The 21,480-nt window shown below is 34.9% G+C and overlaps 1 protein-coding gene across 8 annotated transcripts; it reads right to left on the bottom strand.

The window, feature by feature from the left end:
- Nucleotides 1–7,737: 7,737 nt before the first annotated feature.
- Nucleotides 7,738–21,061, bottom strand: LOC135584414 (GPI ethanolamine phosphate transferase 2-like). 8 transcript variants are annotated; one of them, XM_065157918.1, is made up of 17 exons: nucleotides 20,807–21,060; nucleotides 20,604–20,697; nucleotides 19,283–19,327; nucleotides 19,004–19,171; nucleotides 18,851–18,935; nucleotides 18,654–18,760; nucleotides 17,604–17,684; nucleotides 15,595–15,647; nucleotides 15,397–15,499; nucleotides 14,905–15,048; nucleotides 12,539–12,635; nucleotides 11,105–11,330; nucleotides 10,926–11,019; nucleotides 9,674–10,813; nucleotides 9,437–9,529; nucleotides 9,056–9,336; nucleotides 7,738–8,420 (listed from the first exon to the last, which is right to left on the bottom strand). In XM_065157918.1, the coding sequence occupies exons 1-17, from the start codon at nucleotides 20,935–20,937 to the stop codon at nucleotides 8,285–8,287; spliced, it is 3,078 nt and encodes a 1,025-aa protein (XP_065013990.1). In that variant the 5' UTR covers nucleotides 20,938–21,060; the 3' UTR covers nucleotides 7,738–8,284. The 8 variants fall into 8 exon arrangements, with proteins under 8 accessions (XP_065013990.1, XP_065013991.1, XP_065013993.1 ...); XM_065157919.1 differs by lacking the exon at nucleotides 9,056–9,336 and having other exon boundaries at nucleotides 9,374–9,529; nucleotides 20,807–21,061; XM_065157921.1 differs by lacking the exon at nucleotides 20,807–21,060 and having other exon boundaries at nucleotides 19,004–19,176; nucleotides 20,604–20,698.
- Between the last annotated feature and the right edge of the window lie 419 nt (nucleotides 21,062–21,480).

Here is a 21,480-nt window from a genome sequence, read left to right as displayed (position 1 = left end):
CTGATTTGTTATCAACATAAATCTTGGTTGACTTCTCCTGTGGCATATGAAGTTCTTGGAGTAATCTTCTTAGCCATATTGCATGACAAACACTAGAAGAAGCTGCTATATATTCTGCTTCACAACTTGATAGAGCAACTATTCGTTGCTTTTTTTGAAGACCAAGTGAATGTAGCTTACCAAAATAAAATACAAATCCAGTTGTACTCTTCCGATCATCGTAGCTTCCGGCCCAATCACTGTCACTATATCCAATGAGCTCCAACTTTTTAGATGATGAATAGAATATTCCATACTCAATTGTTCCTTTGATATATCGCAAAATTCTTTTAGCGACATTTAAATGAGATGTCTTTGGAACTTCCATAAATCTACTTATTAAACCAACTCCAAATAGTATATCTGGTCGAGTGCATGTCAAATATCTTAAACATCCAACTAGACTTTTATAATAAGTTGGATTAATGTATGTACCTTCACCTTCCTTGGTCAACTTGGTGCCATATTCAACAGGTGTATCTGTAGGATGACAATCTTCCATGGAAAACTTCTTTAAAACCTCCTTTGCATAATTTTCTTGTGAGATAAAAATTCCTTCATTATCTTGTATAACTCTTCTTCAAGAACTCCATTAAGAAATGCTGATTTGACATCCATTTGTAAAATCTTCCATTTCATTTGAGCTGCTAGAGAGATAAGTAATCTTACTGTCTCCAATCGAGCAACTGGCGCAAATACTTCTTCATAGTCAATCCCATATTGTTATTTATATCCCTTTGCAACCAATCTGGCCTTGTATTTTTCCACCTCTCCTTTTGCATTTCTTTTTGTTTTGAAGATCCACTTAACACCGATAGCTTGGTGGTCTTCTGGAAGTGTAGTAAGCTCCCATGTATTATTTTTGTTAATGGCATGAATCTCTTCATTCATAGCTTGTCGCCATTTTTCATCTCTATAAGCTTCTTCGAAGGTTAATGGATCATATCCTGCAAAAAGACAAAATAAAGAAAGTTCATCATTGTTAGTATCGATCCTTCGAGTCACATCATATAGATCCTGAATAGGTCTTGTCCTTCTTATAATTGGACTTCTTGAATCATGTAACCTAGCTGATCTAGGTGATGATTCCGGCACAGCCACTTCGGTGCTTGCTTGTATTGTATCATCTTCTTCTGAAACTACAGCATTCTTATGCTGCTCATCACTTTTCCAGTTCCAAATCTGTTGTTCATCAAACTCAACATCTCTTGACATCACAACTTTATTTGTGATAGGATTGTAGAGTTTGTAACCACTGGAATTTTCTGGATAACCTAGCAAAATGCATTTTTGACTTTTATCCTCCAATTTTGTTCTCTTCTCTTCTGGTATTTTGGCAAATGCAACACTTCCAAAAATCCTCAAATGATCAACTCTTGGTTTCTGTAAGCTCCATGCTTCTTCTGGTGTAACATTACCAATTCGCTTTGTCGGAAACCTGTTAAGCAAATAAACTGCACAAGCAACAGCATCACCCCAAAATTCTTTCGGAATTTTTCTTTCCTTTAACATGCATCGGACCATATTAAGGATAGTCCTATTTTTTCTTTCCGAGACACCATTTTGTTGAGGTGTGTATGGCATGGTGAATTGATGTAGAATTCCATTATTTCTACAAAAACTTTCAAATTCATTTGATATATATTCACCACCTCTATCTGTTCTTAAACATTTAATCTTACAACAACTTTGTCTTTCAACCAAATCCTTAAATTCTTTGAATTTGCTTAAAACTTCTTTCTTTTCTTTTAACATGTAAACCCAAGTTTTGCCACTATGATCATCAGTAAATGTAAGAAAATACCTGCTTCCTCCAAGTGTTACTGGATTAATAGGGCCACAAACATCTGAGTGTACCAGATCAAGTCGATTCCATGCTCTTTTTGTCCTTCTCACTTTGAAAGGCTTTCTTTCTTGCTTACCCATGACACATACTTCACACAATTTTGTTGGGCGATCAATTTTTGGCATTCCTGTCACCATATTATACTTTTCTAGAAGTTTCAAAGCCTCAAAATTTAAGTGAGCATATCTAAGATGCCAAAGTGTAGAAATATCCTCAATATCAGCTTTAAAACAATTTGATTGATAAAAAATACTCAAATGTAGAGGAAACATTCTATTCCTTGCCATTTTCACATGTGATATCAATGTTTTATTCTTGTCACGAATTGAGAGAGTCATATCTTTCATCTCAATTTCATAACCTTTTTCAAGTAATTGTCCCAAGCTTAAAATATTATTTTTCATATCAGGAACATAATAAACATCTGAAATGCATACTTCCTTGCCATTATTAAGTTCAAGGAGAATTTTACCTTTGCCTCTTACTGGTCTTTGAGACAAATCGCCAAATGTAATGTTCCCGGAATAACTTGTATCTATTTCTGAAAATAGCTCTTTGATGCCACACATATGATTTGAGGCTCCTGTATCTAGATACCATGTCATAGACTGATCATTTTTCAAATTTTCATAACTCATTAGCAAAACTTGATTTTCCTTCTTTTCTTCCTCAACAAAATTTGCCTTATCACCTTGATTGTTAGGATTATAATAACATTCATAAGAGTAATGTCCATACCTTTTGCAAACATAGCATTGTATTTCAGACCTTTTAGAGTTTCTGCCACGTCCACGGCCTCGGCCACGTCCTCGACCATAACCTCGGCCTCTTTGGCTATAATTTTCTCCAACATCTTCACTGTTTGGAGATTCTTGATTGGTCTGATTTCTGCCTCCTCTTCCTCTTTGTCCTCGTCCTCTTCCTCTTCCTCTTTGAGAATTTGATTCTCTTTGATTTTGAAGAGTAAGCTTCGTTTGTAATGCTTGCTCCATAGTTTTGTCTTCTCCTCTTTTTGTAATCCTTTGTTCATGAACTTGAAGGGAACCCATAAGTTCTTCTAAAGACATTTTTTCCAAATCTTTAGATTCTTCAATCGCAACAGCAATAAAATCAAATTTCGGATCTAGAGATCTCAATATTTTTTCTATTACTCTCTGATCATTTACTTGTTCACCATTTCGTCTCATTTGATGAACAATAGAAATGATTTTTGAGAAGTAATCAGAAATAGTTTCAGAAGTACCTTGTTGTAATTTCTCAAACTCGGCTCGTAAAACTTGTAGACGAAGTTTCTTTACCTTATCAACACCACCGAATGCTTTTTGAAGCATTTCCCAAGCCTCCTTTGAAGTATTTGCTGGAGCGATGATCTCGAACATTGTATCATCAAGGCCTTGGTAGATTGTGAACAAAGCCTTTTTCTCCTTCTTCCTTCTTTCTTTGAGTTGTTTTCTTCCTTCTGCATTCATTGCTCCTTCTTCTGCTGGACTTGGTTCAGCAAATCCATCTTCTACAAACTCCCATACATCTTGGGAGCCTAGAAGAACCTTCATTTGGATGCACCATATGTCATAATTTTCCTTTGTCAATCTAGGGATCTGGAGTTGGATGGCACTTGAGGAAGAGGCCATAACTTAGCTCTGATACCAAATGTTGATGTTGATAGGAAGAGGGGATAGAGATATCAAACAGAGGAAGAGTAGGACAAGCTTCAATCTTCTATATTTCTCTCAAGAAACACACTTTTACAATTTCAGAAACTCTATTGACTCATGACCCAACATATGGGGTTTATATAGTTCCCAAAGATACATTATATTAATTGTATTCAAGATGAATCATTCTCTTTCAAGAAACCTTTTCAAGAACCAATAACCAATTTGACTTGTCCTTCCATAGACTTTTAATCCATTTTTTCTTCTTGATGTATTGAATCTCCCTCTTGATGCAATGAACCTCTTTTGATGAAATGAATCTCTTTATGATACTTGAACAAGTTTAATTCCAACATATTCTACTAGAAAACAACACTAAATATAAGCTCTAACAGTAACTAAAAGCTTTGAACTCAAAGCTCTAACATTAAGTTGGTGGAGAAATGATTTGTTGAGTCTCTAAGAACTATGAAATTTACTTTCATTCATTCTTCTCTTTTTTGTGTGCAAAAACTTATTATGCAATGCATTTAAAACACCTATACGATATTTGCATGATAATGAAAACAAATGAATCATGTTCATTATTTTTTTCCCTTTTGTTAGAGAATAGCAAACATATGATAGGCTCAAAATCCAACAAAAAACAAAAAAGAACTTTGAACCTATTAAATTGAAGTGGATAAACTGTGGTTTCACAAACCAAATGGGCAAATGGTTATAAGCAACCCTAATCAACTTCAAGACATTATTCATATTTCATGTGTATCAAATGACATAAATGTACTTGCAATTTTGATCCATTTATGTTAATTAAGATACTAAGAAATTGGCATTCCTGTCCCTCTAAGACTGACCTATTTCATGTGTCAAACATAACCAGTACTTAAGACTTTGATGAAGAGATCATTAGTTTAATTTGTGTTTGAATCACTGCCCCCTTCTATATAAAACCTAAAACTGTCCAATAATCATCTTTTTTATTTTTTATTACAAAGGTAAGTAGTGAAGGTAAAATTTCTATCAAAGTCTTTCTTAGTCAACCTTCAAAATATATTTGGTACATTATCATTAAATCAATGTTTAAGGTATAGTAATTTTATAATTAGAAGAGACTATGCTTCTTGTTGTAGTATTGTGGAAATGAATGGTAGAGACCTAAAGAAACAAACTGTTTTTCATCTCTGTATTAAGATAAAATTCATGTTACATATTGAAATATTAAATCAAAATTCATCTTAGTAAAATTAGGTTAACATATTGTTCTTATATGACTGACTTATGATTTTGTATATAAGAGAGAAAATGATAATGAAAAAAAATTATTTTAATGCCACTCTCTGATCTATAAATAATGAAGCCTGCTGGTATCTTTGAATTCCACCACTATATAAGATGAAGAAATCTTGGCAAACATACAGTGATGATTTATACATTCCCATTGATGTGACTATTTGCACTGATTCCTCACCTTTTAGTCAGAATAATCAAATATTTCTTTCTCTTTTCTAATAAGAAAAAGAAAACCTTTAGCTGTTGTGTGATGGACAAAGAATCTCTTTTTGACACCTTTCGATTGTTTGATTTCATGGAGAATATTTACCCCTCTAATTAACCTTTCAAGTGTCATGTTTCCTCTTATTTCTTATTGTAAGAAAAGAGAACTTTGAGCATTCCATGTGTTCGATAAATTGCCAAGTGTGCTTTGTCTTTTTTTTCTTTTTTTTCTTCGGAGATTAATAGTAGGAAAATTTCACTTAGGCGAAAGGTAGACTGCATCAAAACTAAAATTTATGATTATATACTCATGAGATCCTTATGAGTTAATTTTATGTTTATCTATTTCAACTAATCTTAATCTATGAATAATTATTTTGTATTCGAGCCCTCTCACTATATTCGGTTCTAATACTAAATAGATAATTGATCTATTAACTTTATTTAGTCTAAATTATTTATCAAAATATCTAGATTAAAATTTATAATAGTACACTCACTCATTATTTCTTTATAAGTTAATCTTATTTAATCGAGATGTTACACGTGTTTTTATTAACAAACATGTAAGAAATTTACTATTCATATAAAGTATATAAGAAATTTAATATTCATTTAGTGAGTTTGGAGTTAAGACGTATTTTATATAAAAAAAATAGTTTTGTAATTACTGATTTAATAACAAAATATTTTCTAAAATTATTTCACTAATGTCCAATAAATTCCATCATATTGAAAAGATGATGTAAAAAAAAAAGACCATATTATAATTATTAGGTAAGTTGTAAAATATTCTATCAAAACTATTTATTTCATTCTTTTTTTAATCCCAGTCGTGAATTTATTTTTTAAGAAAAATCTTTTTTTTCCTCGATTAAAATGAATGGAATACATATTCCACCTCCTCCTGTATCTTGTAATATGAGGAGTTGATGTGATCAATTGTGGATGACAAAAATGATAGAGCAAAAAGTGAGCAAAAATTAAATATAACTTTAATAATTATTTGGGATCAATTACAATTACATTGATCTTTTATCGTCACATATATAAATAATTATATATTTAGTTAAATTTAAAATATTTAAATTCTTATTTTTTATTTTTTTATTTTTTTTGCATCTAACTTTTCTTTTTTATCACTAACATTAATTATTTTATTTATTTAAAAATATTATATTTAAAAAATAAAAAAAATTAATTAAAATTTATGTTTATGAGATCCGATACAATTTTATGTTGATTATTAGTGATCTAACGAAACCCTTCGTCTTTTTTCATTTCATAAATTCTAAAATTTTAGAATAATTTTTTGCTTGACTCTAAAATGGATAGTTTATTAATAAATTAATCCATTCGTATTTTTTTAATTCCTCCTAAAATTTTCTAAAAAGTAAATATACTTTTTTAATTAAGAATTATAGGAAGGACGGTCAATCGTAGCCGTAAAGACCGTGAACTTCCCGACGTCCACTGTGCTATCGTTGCACGAATCTTAAGCGAGTTGACCCCCAAAAAGGTTGACGACGACTCTTCTGCAGTGGGTGGGTGTGGCCTCGCGCGCCGCCGTGTTGTGTTGGCTTCGTTCTCTCGTCGTCGCGTGGGCGGTGCGTGGTGGATGGAGTTGGACCGACACGTACGGCACCACGAGAGGACCGGCCCGGGGTGGCCATCACGTCCCTCCGTTAACCTAATCCACCACGGACAGCGTGAGCGGCCGAATCCAATGCCTCCATCCCTTCGCCCGTCCCCTCAACCCCACCCCTTTCTCCACCCCCACATCATGTCGGGTGCTTTGAACTTGGCGGTCTCTCTCTCATATGCGAAGAGTCAAATAGAGGACATGAATTGAATGCTTGCATATGGCATGAGGAGCGATTTGTGTCAGAGGTATCACGTCTTACAGTGTTTGCCTGAGGAGACCATCTCGCTGGATCTGAGAGATCCATCCGCACCAAGTTTTGGGTAACGCAAGGTCGTTCTCGGGACCCCTTGTGGATCAATCTGCAGTCTGCATCACTGCAACAGTTCCGTATTACACAAGATCTCTCTCTCTCTCTCTCTCTCTCTCTCTTTGCTTCTCTTGCAAGTTGGGAGCTCCGCAGGCCCACCACGCCTGGGACGACCACTGCAGGTCATCATCGTGCCGACCACCACCACAAAGGAGGACTCGGCCACTTGGTAGGGGCCATTGCATGGATCGGCATGTATTCTGACCTCACAGTTTTAACTAGATGACCCGTCTTCATGGTGTCAGCTGCCCATCGTCTACAGACCTTTGCCTTCACTACCATTTGCTTCTTCTTGCCCTCAATTGGTTGGGGAGTAAAAGATTTTGTTTTAAGAATAATCTTGTGACCATCCAACTATTCTTTGCTACCATTCCAAAACATTTTGTATTAATATTTTATTAATTTTGTATTTGTTCCTTTACATTTTAGTTTCTAGCATAAAAAATTTGAATATACCACCATATTACATTTATTTATATATCCAAATTTTAATTTGAATATACATAAAAAAATTGAGTGGCAGATGATAAAAGATACTTTGGATGATCGATAGTGGTCAATTTGAACATGAACATATATCTCAGGTTCGAATTCAAACATGAACATAAATAATATATTTCCGATCACTTTTAATTAATAAATTACAATATGAACATAGAGATCATACGGGTTTAATGGAACATGGAAGTGAAGCAGGTATATCATGATTAGATATTAAGAACTCATCAAGAATTCGATTAGTACTGTACAAATGCATGCCAAAGGTACTAACTCAGCTGCCATGACAATTGTTTTCTTAACCAGAAAGGCTAAGTAAGAACTATGGATTACTTGCCATATCGAATACAAACATTGCCCAACAGATCAGAGTGATATTTGTTGAACATGAAAACCTGAAAGCTTATGTTAATTCAGAATGTAAAGAATAACAAAACTCGTGATAACTTGCAATGGTCAGTTAATTGCTCAAGTAGAGGTAGTAGTGATATACCGAAAATGAAATCAAACGGGAAGTTTCACCTGTCTCAACTTTGTAGATCCGAAAACAACATTGCGTCTCATTTCATTTATAATGAATATTTTCTTCAGCAGATGACCTCAGTCTCATTCAAAAATTGTGAACCTCCCATTGAGAATTTCTTTGTTCTCAAGAAGAAAATGAACTGAAATGGGAAGTTGCATTTGCATCATAGACATATTTCTGTAAAGAAAATTGATCTTGGTTTAACTATGTCTCATCCAAAATTTTGAAGCTTCGAGTTGAAATTTTTTGTCCTCACAAATAGTACGACGCCAGTGTAAACTACAGTGGCAGCTATTATAAGTACCCCAATGTAGACACACATAGTTGCAGCACAAAGATAAAGGTACCTGTTGGCATTTTCAGAAACCAAAACAAAATTGAGTTGCATGATCGGCAATGGCTTGGAATACAGATGAGAAAAAAGTGTATCGGACACAGCTTACTTACTAAATAACACTAAAAAGAAAATACAATTCAAAAGTTATGTCCCACATAAAACAAAACACAAATATGTAATGCAGGAAAATTGAAAGGTTTAATTAGTCAATTTTCTTTCTCCAAATAGGACTACCATCTCTGCAACATCTATGTGCAGATTCAGCATGATTTGAATCCTAAAGCTGATCATAAACCAAATGATTGATCCTCTGAAACAGATTTACTAGTGAACCGAAAATAATATGGAGTTTGACTCAGATTAGACTCGTGGACTCAGATTTACTAGTGAACCAAAAATTTTAGACTCTTGGACTGGACCAAACCTAAAACTGATTCGCTTCATACCTATTAAGTTCGTACTACATCACATGATTTTCATGTTAATTTCAGAACCCTTTATCTACATGTGACTCATCCTCTATACCTATTTGCTAAGAAATAACAAGCAGTTGAAGGAAGAAATGCACAATGGATGATGCATTCATCATCAGTTGCAAAAAAAATTTAAAGAAAAAATCACATGGTATATTGGAATAAAACTTACTTTGGTGAGAAGACACTCCAAACAAACAAGTGGTTTCTCATAAGCAGCAATGTGATGGTGAAAGCAACCAATACAACTGAGTTTAAGACCAGTGGAAGCAAACAAGGAAATCCAATCAATAGTTGTAATATACTGCTCCACCTTAAATTACTTGGAAATAGGCCATTCATATCCTTTAGAGAAATGTATATCAGCATGCTCAGAAAAGACAACAGAGGTGATGCATGGGTAATAATGAACATCAGAATCCCGGAAAGAACAGTTGAATGGCTTGAGATGCCCTACAGTTAAATTAACAGCAGTTAGAAGGAGGACTACCAAAGGATAAAGAGACTGTGCGATGATCTTTGAAATTTTAACTGCACGGTGTAGAGAAATTACTATAAATGCCCCAGCAACATCAATAGTAGCCAGGCTGTTACTGTTGCCCAGACCAAAATGACCTGCCATTCCCAAAAAGAGCATTGCAACAACCTGCGGACAACAATAAAATATCTTACTAATGCTACTGAGCCATGTAGATGGATCCATCATTAATTATGATCTCTAGTTCTCTACTTCCAAATGCAGTACTAAACTAATTTTGGGGGCGGGAAAAAAAAGCTTATGAAAACTGACCTCAATCCATTGCTTGTGAAGTGATCCGTATGATGAAAAATAGATAATGCTGGCTGTTTCTTGTAAAAAAATCACCAACAGAGGAATAGCATTTACTGGCTGCTGTAGTAGCAGCTGTAAAAGACACCAAAATACCATGCATGTGGTTCCAATCAGGTATGTGCAATGTCCAATTCCCCATTGAAAATAAAAACTTATCATTTCTTTGGTAAGAGAGCTGGTGCTAGATTCAGCTATGCTACTTGTGTCTTTAGCATGAGAGCTCAAATTAAATTTACCTATGTTACTGCTTGCCTCATGATTAACAGGATAAATCCATGGTGATACCAGTACAGTTAGTAATACTGCACTCCCAGAACATATGTAGAAGAGCTGAGCTACCGAAGTGGCACTAGAATCTGTTGGTCCAATATTATGAGTCTGACTGTTGATTATATGCAATAATACCAGACATCCAGACATAAAATAGCTCGTGCGAACTATGTGAACAAAGTGTGTCGTTGATCTTACTAGAGAGAAGGCAAATGAACCCACAAGCATGAAATTAAGTAGCGAGAATATCTGAAGAGCTTTTATACTAAAGGAACCAGCTTGCATCAGCAACTTTGAGATATCAGGGAGATGAACCCAATTGATACCACCTTGATGCCAGCCTCTCAGTATTCTTCCAAAGATGAGAACAACAAGGACAGGATATATTTGATGATTTTTCTGCAATTTTGTCCCGGGCAATGATCTGTTATTGGTAGTGTAACTGCTTTCATCATTTGATACAGCCAGGTGGAGAGTAAGATTTTCTTCAGGCTTCTTCATTTTCATCAAATCTGATGCAGCTGTCTTAAAAAGTGATCTGATTGTTGTTAAGAGAAATAACAAATAGAGTGTGGAAGTCAAAAAATGCCAAGTATATTGCTCTTCTTCCACCATGGAACTTGCACCAAGACTAAGAGCATGAATTACTAGCCCAATAAGAACAAAGGCTTCATCAACTTGCCACACTTGACTGATTTCTTTTGGCTGAGAACAGTACTTCCCCTGTGTAATGTAGACTTCTTTGAACAATTTAAATACAGTGTTAAGTAGTAGAACACATGAGATAAGCATTATGACAATACCAGACAGAAGCAAGTTGATAGGTTTCTGCAAAACCACAAGATTTCTAGATTAGTGAATTTCATCCTTCTAGTATAAAAAACACTAACCAACCATCTCAAAGTAATGGATCCCACTGAGAAAAGGAAATGTAAATTACATCAGTGGCTCTGTGAGACAACCACTCACTCGCATTTCCTAAGAAGTCATAATAAGAATTAACGGCATATCCAAGATCATCAGCATCATTTGATCTGCACAATGAGACAAATATAAAATAGCACAAATGCATACAAGATATCATTCAGAAAAACAGTCTAGGTGAAAGCTTTGAATTACGTCAAGCCTGAAATCTGATGGAGTAGCCATGCATTATGAGCAGATATAGCTCTTGAATATAAATAACATAGATTTTCCTTCATGCTAGAAATAGATTGATCAGTTTGCAGATTGTCTTCACCACTAATACAAGTCACATCCCCACAAAGAAAGTTGGGTAAATGTGCTTGCAATAGTCTTAATAACTGCCAGGAATTTAGCTGTAGGGTTCGTAGCCTTTGCTCATCTGCAAACCAAAAACTATAATTACCATCATAGGCTCATGGTGCATGTGCCAAGAAATACAAGCAGAACACTAATAATATTATAATATTTATAAATTCGAAAAACATGCAAAATTATTTGCACCATATTTCTGCTAAATCATTTTCATACAGTAACACAATCATTGCTAGCATTCTCACTTTACCATTCCAATTCTTGAATCCATGATAGTGATGTGCATAGGTGGCCTAGTGAATAGAGCTCCCGCCAATGCAATAGAGAGAATTGTACTTGCCCAATCCAATTTTGTTCGGATGTAAATCATAATTATTAAGCAAAATATCACAACATAATTGCCGTCATAGTATAATTCAGATTACATATAATTTATTTAGCATCAATTAATTTTCATGAATGTTGGCTGATGGGTCAGGTTCAATAGAATCATGGGTTAGGCTGGATGAGGTCAAGATTGTTAAAGCCCTAATCAAGTGGGTTTTGTCTAGAAAAGTTACAGCACTGAACCAATCCTCCACCACCATTGGTAGCAGTGGCACATCTGAGATCGCTACAATCTGCAGCTGAAGTTCACATTTTTTGAGACAAAAGGCTGTTTTGGCCTAGAATTGTTAGCTTTTCTTGTGCTACGTGCTTTCTTGTTGGAATAGTGTATGTAGGGATTATATTCTGAACAGGAAAAGTTTTGTTGTTAGTTCTACTAAGTACTAACCCACAAACACAAACAATGATCATGAATAAGCTAGTAACCCACAAAAGCCAATGATTGTATATAGGATTGCCATTCCATCACAGAGTTAAGCGCCAATACCCATCTGACACTACATGCAATATCCAGTGCTGGCCAGAACAAGCCAGAAATTATTATACTCATGTGTCAAAACAAATTGGCACAATTCAGCATGTTCGACATATGACAACCAATTCCATGTTCACTTCTCTATGAAGGCCTCTTTATGTTTACAATCTTCTTCCTTTTCATTTAGTTGCTTGAGTTTATTTAACTTATCCATGACTTACTTTGTTGCATCCTACATCTAATGTACCTTTGTGAGCCCAAAGACTAATGTCTTTGAGAATCTGTTTAAATATAAATATACATCAGTTGTGCATTCATATGAGATTGAAATGAGAAATATCTTTTGTTTTCATCCTTATCCTATAACTTCCTTATATTTAAAATTTATAGATTCAGTATTGGAATCAACAGACCTGTCAATGTATCAAACATTCCCCTCAGCAGGACTCCTATGTTGTTCTTCGGAATCGGCACCCCAAAAAGAAGAGCTAAAGTTGGAGCAATGTCCACCTGCAGTAATAAGAGTTTTATCAGATTTCTAAATACAAAAAAATTCTTTCAGAATTTTGGAGTAAAATATATTAAAACTTTCCAAAAAGATCGCAGTTATGTGTCGACATGGATATGGATTATAAGCTGCTTTTGGTTGTAGTAGTCGGTACACACAGTTATTTACCAGTTAATAATATATTTTCCAGTTATACATTGTGGTATGGATCGACATACTGCCCAGTTGTTGGTAGGGCACCAGTCCATCAGATTATTAAAATCTGTATTATACCAATATTTGAACTCCTGAGTTTTATCAATTTAGCTTTAAATAATTATATTTTTATATAAAAATATACATCTCAATTCGAAATTTCCTTGCCTAAATGGATCAACAATGAAGCATGGATGAAGCTAGACAAGAAAGCAACAATGGCAAAAATCAACTTTGTCCAATGAATCAACTTTGCTAAGAGAGGAAAAGGGCTCTCTTTATTTCTCCGGAATTTGATTGATTATTGATCCAAGTCACTGTATGTTTTTAAAAAGCCTATTGAAATATATAATATATAGTCTAGAAAGTTTGCCTTATTGATATCCAGTGTGTATTGCAGAATAATACTCTTACAACAACTTTCAACATACAAAGGACTTACAAAGTGACTGGTCAGATCCTTCATCAATGTAACAAGCCTAGGAAGTGGATCCAAACCCAACATGACCTAATATTGCCAACCAGTCAAGGCTACTTGACTAGTATTAGACCCCTGAGACATACAGGTCAAGGAAAAGGGATGTCTCAAATTAAGTGACACCATCTAGGATGTCTCAAATGAAGTGGATACAATAATTATGAATTTCTGATTAGTTGACTAGTGGTTCAAGTTCTGCTTGAGGGGGGAAAGGGGTGTCCCAAATTAAGTGACACCATCTAGGAAATTGAGCTACATTGGATATTCCCAAATTCTGTGTTGGCAGGAGCCTTATGTATGGATTCACCCTTCTTTATCTAGGAAACTGAACCAACCATGATCGTGCAAGCACTGGCCAGCCAGTGCAACAATTTATAGCGATATGAAGCCAACTCATTCATCCTATGCTGGACTAGGTGCAAGTCCTTAAGAATTCTAATTTTAAAGTAATAAAAAAGTCACACTTATGAAATTCTTTTTTGAGAATAAGAGAAAAATCTTATTAAGCTTCTTTCTTAATGAAATACTAAATTATTATAATGATGAAATGGTTAGAGGGCAGGCCTTGGTACAATGGTAAGAGTTCTCCTTTGCAACTTAGGAGATCAGGATTCGAGTCATAGAAACAGTCTTTTTAAATATTTAAAGGTAAGACTATGTACATTGGCGCTACCCAAACCCCATCGCATTGGCGGAAGCCTTGTATACTGAGTGCGCCTTTTTTCTTATAATAGTGAAATGGTTGATTGATCTTATATTCAATGTTTTTTATGTTGCTATATAGGTTATTGAAAAATTCGTGGTACACTGAACCATGGTTTTCTTAAATTGAGTTTCTACAGTTCCCTTTTATGAGATCATCAGAGTTTTCCAAGTCAAAACAAGATTCCATCGTTTTGAATAAATTAATGTTATAGTAAAAAAATAATAATATTAGTTCTTATAAATTTGTAACTCACCTTATTATAGTTCTCCAAATTTCGTTATATTATGGCTTACCAAATTACCTTCTTGTAGATGAGCTTCATGGCACAAAGTAATATTTACAAGCTTTTCCATAGTGGAAAGAAAGTGGTAATTCTTGACCTTACACCCAAAGCATACACTTGAACTGGACGACCAAAAACACAGATATCTAAACTGCAAACTAATCATTCCCTTTTCCATGGTAGGCCTCCTACAAAGATGCCTTTGAGAGTAGACTTAAATAAAATGCTCATGCCATTCTGCGTGACATATTTAGAGTTCTGAACTTAGATAGATTACATGATAAACCTTAGTAACATCCCATCTAGATGGAGCAAGGCCTTTTTAGTTAGTGAAACTTTAGTTCTAGATAAGGCAAGGACTTCTTAATTAATGACAGTTAAATTTCAAGTTTCAATAGGTTATTCATACTTATTTAATATTTTATGGCATGACCAATGGTGGGGACCTCACCTCATGAGTTACCAATGGATGGTAACATGAAGCTTTATAATCAGTACATTTATCTTGTTAAATGCAACAGACAAATCAAATGTAAAAGGAAATACAAGGATTCATGAACTTAACAGATGTTACTGGAAGATTAGATAAAAACAGCAATTCGATGTTACCTGGTGAACAGCCTTATGAGCATTCATAGAAAACTCCAAGCTCTCAACTCCAGAGCCAATAAAAAGAGCTAATGAATCAGTTTCTTCATATGAGGATCCTCCATGGTTTCCACCGTTAGTCATCCCATGGTCACTAACAACTACCTAAAAACAAAGGAAAAATAACAACAAAGGATATTAGTTATCAATACTGGAAAAAAGAGGAAGATTCGCATTGTTCCGACAGTTACAACTACTGATGAATAACCAAATATGTGATTGAACAAATTGGTAGGCAGATGGCTGTCAAAAAGTCTCTAGAACATAGTCCACTGATGACAAAGATGTGGTTGAAATTTTTTTATCAATAAGATTGCATTACACTGTAATATATATTCTGAAGGACTTTGGAAGGACAGTTTTAATTGGGGAAAACCCTCAAATGTGAAGCAACTACGTTATCTATGTTTCTTATCACTAAACAACAAAACTAAAAGACAGAGAATAACAAACCAATAATGTGCTAGCATCAGGATTTTGGTGGTGCACAGTAGAGCCCATATGAATCATCTTAATGACATCATCCATCTCCTTCAGCTTTGCAGGCATCAAGGTACTGAAATTTTAAGCTTACAATAAGGCAAATCATCTACATAATGCAACATTCTCCAAAAGTAATGATACCAACAAGAAAATTTCTAAAAAACATACCTATGGCGTCCACCAATATGACCCACATGGTCCAAGCCAAGATAGTGTAGTATCTAGAACAAGAACTTCAGTTAGGACTTGTACCAATGACTATAAAGAAACTTGTACAGACAGCACAATAAATATCCATAGAAGCTGACAATGTGCCTTTCAGTAATTCATCTAAGCATTCATCAATTCTTCAACGAATTTTGAAATATCATTTTAGATAAATTGGCATTATTTATTCTTTTACACAAGAAAAATAACACATGCTTATCAACAAATAAAACCAATTTTATCACAGCAGCTTATGACCCACTTTTGTAGGCCTCTTTTGGCTGAAACTAACATTTACAGAAAAGTGGAGACAACTTCTTGTTGATATATTAAATTTCCATTTCAAACATATCTAGTTGCTTGAAATATTCATAATATAATATAGAAATAAATGCAATTAACTAATTAATCTATTAATGAAACTATAATAATCATACTTCAATAAATGTATAATGTTAATATTTGAATAAATAACATATATGTATAGATAAAACTACATACAATAAAATTTATTGTTGATGCAAAAACATTAAAACCAACCATAATAAAAAATTATCAACATAAATAACAAGAGATAGTTATATTCACAAAAGAAATAAAAAGTAAAACCAAAATCAATTAATACAAGAGAAAACTTTATTTGGAATTGTTGACAACTCACTTTTAGCAGAACAGATTAACTATAGATCTGGTTCGTAATTTCGTACCGTACCGAAGTATCGAGATCAGCTCGATATGGTACAGTATGAGTATACCGAGCGGTACGCTCTGGTGTACCGCTCTGTCACGGACAAAGTTCTAAAAAGGATGTTTAATGTAATACTTATGTATGTCCGTGTCTTTCGGTTTGTTCATGCTTTGCACAACATATAGAGGGACAGTCGAAGGCTTAACAGCGCCATTTTAGTTGAGTTTGGTGGCCTTCTTAGGCTTGTAAATAAATGTTGTGTCATGTGGACACTTGTGAGAGATATTCGGTCTGTAGTGGATCATTTTGACCCTCTGTTGTGCAATCGTTCAGAACTTGTAAAGTCTGTTTGTAATTTGCATTGTCTATAAAATGTTTTTGAAAATGTTTGCTTGTGGATCCCGAGTGAGACGTTTTCTCTAACCCGTTTTCTCTTTTGTAGGTCCTAAGGGACCATGGAAGGCTTTGGGGAGGCTGACCTTTGCGGATAGACCCGGTGTGCAAAGCATGAACAAACCGAAAGACAAACTAAGGCAAAACCAACTAAGTCTGTGACAGCTCGGTGTATATATATATATATACATATATATATATACATACATATATATATATACATATATAACGTTGCTGAGGCTTCTTCTCCCCACACGGATGAGAAGTCGCTGACGATGCCGAGGCCTCGTCACCTCAGACAAGGAGAAGGCACATCTCATCTGCAGCCCGACGAGGGAAAGCGACGAAGGATTGAGATCATCGAGGGAGAGCGACGTCGGATCTCTAGGTTCTCCCTTTTCTTCTCCCTCTTCTTCCTTCTCCCTCGGCTAATACCGCCCCGTAGCGGGCGACGACGATGGAAATCGATCGTCACCGACCGATTTCACATGGTAATAGGGTGGAAACAGCCCCAATCGACAGTATCACCCGGTAGCGAGCGGTCCGCGTACCGGTCTGCTGGCAGACCGGTACCGAGTAGTACCATTTGAAATTAAAAACCCTGACTAATTTAACACAAACAAAGACCAAAGCCCCAAAGAATCATGAGTTAAGTAACAATAATGACAGGAAATTTCATGTGCCAAAGATGAGATGTAAAGTTACAAAACAATCAATGAACGCCTCCAAGAGGAAATCAGACATCATTGAGAAACATATTTGAGAGAAGGATAATAGAATAATCAGTATAAATAAATGTTATGCCTCCATTAATTTGATCATTTTATTCTTACCAAGTTGCAGTTATAAATAATATACCAGAAATATCTTGAGAAGAACCATGTTATACCAGAAGATTCCAATCCTCAGCAGCAAGTTCAACATCTAGATGACGGGAAACATTAAAATCAACTTCAACTGTGTCTTTCACCTAAACCAGAAAATAATCATGAGTTACAGGCACCAGACTGGAATATAATCTAGGTTACTGATAACATGTCATAAGATAAGACCAAAAATATATTATAAAATAAAATTTCACGACGTCTGCAGCCTCTTAAACCTCTTGTATTTTTCTGTCACATTCATCAGTTAAATCTCAGCCCAAATTACATATCTTTCATCTTCCTACAGGTTGAGACTTATTCAATATCCAAGCAACATATATTCATCATCTGAATCTAAGCAATGCATAGTCTATATGCCACTTTCTTGTTCCTGAAAAAAAATTGTTGAGATATATTGTTCCACTAAAGTGCATTAGTACCAGATTATATCACAATCCAAAACCAGAAATAGGTGTGTTTAACCCCCAAGAAAAGATGCTCTCCAGATGGTCTATATGGTGATTTCTATTTCTATAACTTAAACAGTCTCAAGTTATGGCCCACATCGGGCACAACTAATTTTGGATATAACAGAAGAAAAATCATTGTAACAAAACAGAGGTCTTTGGGGATTTCAATAAAATATACACAATCCCAAGTTATGGCCCATATCCAGCCCAAAACTATTTTTGGTATGACAGAAAAAGATATCCGTAAGTCATAACAAACACCTTTACACAAGAGACGACCAACTGACATAAACCCCGTGCCATCCATGGAGCCTAATAAACTGAAATACAAAAAAATCCCCAAAATTTGGGTATGGATCCTAGGTCTCTATGCGATAACACATATAGATTTATAAGTTCAGTGGATTTGTATCCACATTTAGTTGCATTGATATTATACCAGATTAAAAATACAAAATCTTAGATGGATAGAACCTGATAGCAGACATAAAGCTAGCCAGCTTGGCATGGATCATGCTAAGAATTTAATGGTGACCTTTATGCTATGAGATTTTAAAGCTTTCTCATAATAAAATGCTATTCAAAAATGATTGTTGGACTTACATAAAAGCTGCTCACTCCATCTTGCCTGGTAAATATTCTAGGAAAAAGTTTAATCCAAGTCTCATCCCCATGCATCACCAACTCCCAACCAATGCGTTTGAATTGGTCTGCAAAAAATGTGAATCAATTAATAATCATAGACATGTAAATCTTATCATTTTCTGTCAAAGTATACTGGAAAATCCATCTAAACTAACCAAGAAGATTATCGTCTAATAGAACTTGCGTGTTAAAGTTAAATGCCACATCCAAAAAACCACCAATTGCACCAGAGACCATAGCCTGTAAGTAATTATTAAATGAAGTACATCACATAAGAAATTATGTTTTATTTGAAAGGTAAGATATACCTTTAACCTAGGCATGGTAACTGTAGGAGGTGCAGCTTTTGCATAATAACCCCTTGCCTTTCCACTGGACAGTAAAGATTGAGTATAGGGCATCGCCTCCATCATGGCCTTAGTTGGAGGCTTGTCACCTCTTCCCAGCACAAATTCAGCAGGCAGCCCATCAATAACCTACACTAAAAGATGCACAAAATAGCAAGAAAAAGAACTCTATCCTCCATATAATTCAAAGTGGTTAACCAGTTATCATAAGAAAGAATATTGTTGTGGCAAAGTACATACCATCAGTACTAATCGGCCATATGATGGAGGCACCTTAGACAGTTCCTGTGCAAAATTGCAAGATAAGAATATAAGTGAACATCAAGTGCTTGAGGATCCCTGCAATCTAAAGATGATATGATTAATATTCCTTGATACGACATGGAAAGGCTACAAAATTCAACTAGCCTTCTCTACTTAAAAACAAATAACATGGCTTATAAATAACAAAAGCAACTTGTATTGTTTAGATTCAGAAAATGTGTAAGAACTTTTATTTTGGCAACAACGCCAAAGACCAAATCAGAATGTCATGACTCATAAGCAGTAAACTTAAAAAGAGGGAAACAAGGACCGTTACAAGGTAAAAGACAGTGGTCATAAAAGGAAGGAAACCTGGATCAGTGTGATCCTGACCATATTAATCAGTAAATATTGGTTGAACCAGTATTTAAATATTTGCATAATGTTGCATATGTATGGCTAAGCCAAATGGGCAACACGGGCTGTGCATATGACAGCCGACAGAACAACATTAGATCTGATCTAAGCCGACTGCAGCACAAAAATGCTTGTTTCCGAGCAAAGAGTTCGGGCAATAAAATATGGCTTCATGTGATACATATACCAAAATAACCATTTTGCTACTAAAGCCAAAGTTATTCTAGCAATAATGATCCACGTTTATCCCACACCATATTGCGACACTTGCTAGTAGTATTTTGATTTAATCTAATACAATGAAAATTTAAGATTCTCAAGACGAGATTAGAAGAAATCTAATTAACAAAATTCAGACAGAAGGTGAGAAACAAAATCTTGTAAAGTATACCAAACATAATGTTTGTGTTAGCTAATATCAGCAATGAGCCAGGCTTCACAGGAAATGTTAGTCAAAACAAGTACATAGAGCTCACTGCAAAATTAAACTTAAATAAAATAAGAATATTGGAATAAGTGCGCAAGCCTCTTAGCAGTGTGCAAAGAATATAGAGTATTCAATGAAATCAACTATGCAGAAAATAGTCACTTAAAGTAGCATAGTATTTTTCCAATTTGGGCAACTTTGTAAGTCGAATTTTGTTCAAAGGCAAATTACATGAAAGACAACAACATTCTCTTCAAGAAGAAGAAATTACTGGAATTAAATTTTGCAGCACATTGATCACACACACTTAAATAAGTATTCCAAAAAAAATTCTGGAGTTATTAATTCATATTCTAAAATATAAATAAATAACAATACATCCTATTGGACCATATCCACAGGTACTTCCATCATAAAAAGTTGTATTACCAATCCCATGAGATCAACCAGAAAAATGAAAAATCAAATGCCAACCTTATACAATGTTCTCAGCTTCTCCGAGGGCAGATCCCGCTCTTCAGCATCCAGTACAGGATCACATGTCGGCGCTCGATAACTCTCCGGACCGCTAAAATAGCAACGTGACCACCCAAAAATAAGATTTTTTTTTCTTTTTTGCAGATCAGGTGGTTCTTGGTCCGTAAAACACGAAAAAAAAAACGAGTTAAAAGCCTCACCTAAAGCCGGGGAGAGTGGGTTTGACGGGAAAGAAACCTATGACGAAAAGGGAAAGACCGAGGATCTGAAGCAGGACGGCCGCGATTGTCCAAGATGCGAGCTTGCCGCAGGTTAAAGAAGACGAAGACATGATCTGAGGCACGGATCGAAGCCCCAACTGGGTTCCTAGGGCCCGGAGACGTAATCGAGACCAAAGATGGGCGAGGGGCGGGGACGAGTGATCGATCTCCCCAGAACGCAACGGCAGGAGGGTGTTTTTGGTCATTTTGCTATGTGAGAATACGCCAAAGATCTCCCAAGACGCAATGGCATAAGGGTGTTTTGGTCATTTTGCTATGTGAGATTACTATTTTCATCCTTTATTTTATTATTTATAATCTTATTTTATTTTTTAAACTATTTTTAATAGATAGAATAAATCCTCTTTAATAGATATAAATAATGAGAACGAATAGACGATGAGCGAGAGATTACGATAATAAAGAATTATAATAAAACAAAATAAAATCGATGATACTAAGATTATAAATAATAAAATAAATTTTTTTTTAAGATTGGAAAAAAAAAAGAAAAATATAACAATAATAACTTATTAAGGACATGGTACATATCCTCTCCTTCTCATCAAGTTTAAAATAATATCGTTCTCAATTTTCTTAAATCTAAATAATTT

Source organism: Musa acuminata, chromosome BXJ3-7 (assembly GCF_036884655.1).
Source record: "Musa acuminata AAA Group cultivar baxijiao chromosome BXJ3-7, Cavendish_Baxijiao_AAA, whole genome shotgun sequence".
Classification (NCBI taxonomy): Eukaryota; Viridiplantae; Streptophyta; class Magnoliopsida; order Zingiberales; family Musaceae; genus Musa; species Musa acuminata.
This window is presented reverse-complemented; position numbering and strand designations above follow the sequence as displayed.

Coding starts and splice junctions, on each gene's coding strand:
- LOC135584414 (XM_065157918.1), bottom strand. CDS start 20,937: ATGTCTTCGTCTTCTTTAACCTGCGGCAAGCTCGCATCTTGGACAATC. Junction 17,685..18,653: donor ATGGAGTGAGCAGCTTTTAT/GTAAGTCCAACA, acceptor TTTCTGGTTTAG/GTGAAAGACACAGTTGAAGT. Junction 15,648..17,603: donor CTGAGGATTGGAATCTTCTG/GTATAACATGGT, acceptor TTCTTGTTCTAG/ATACTACACTATCTTGGCTT.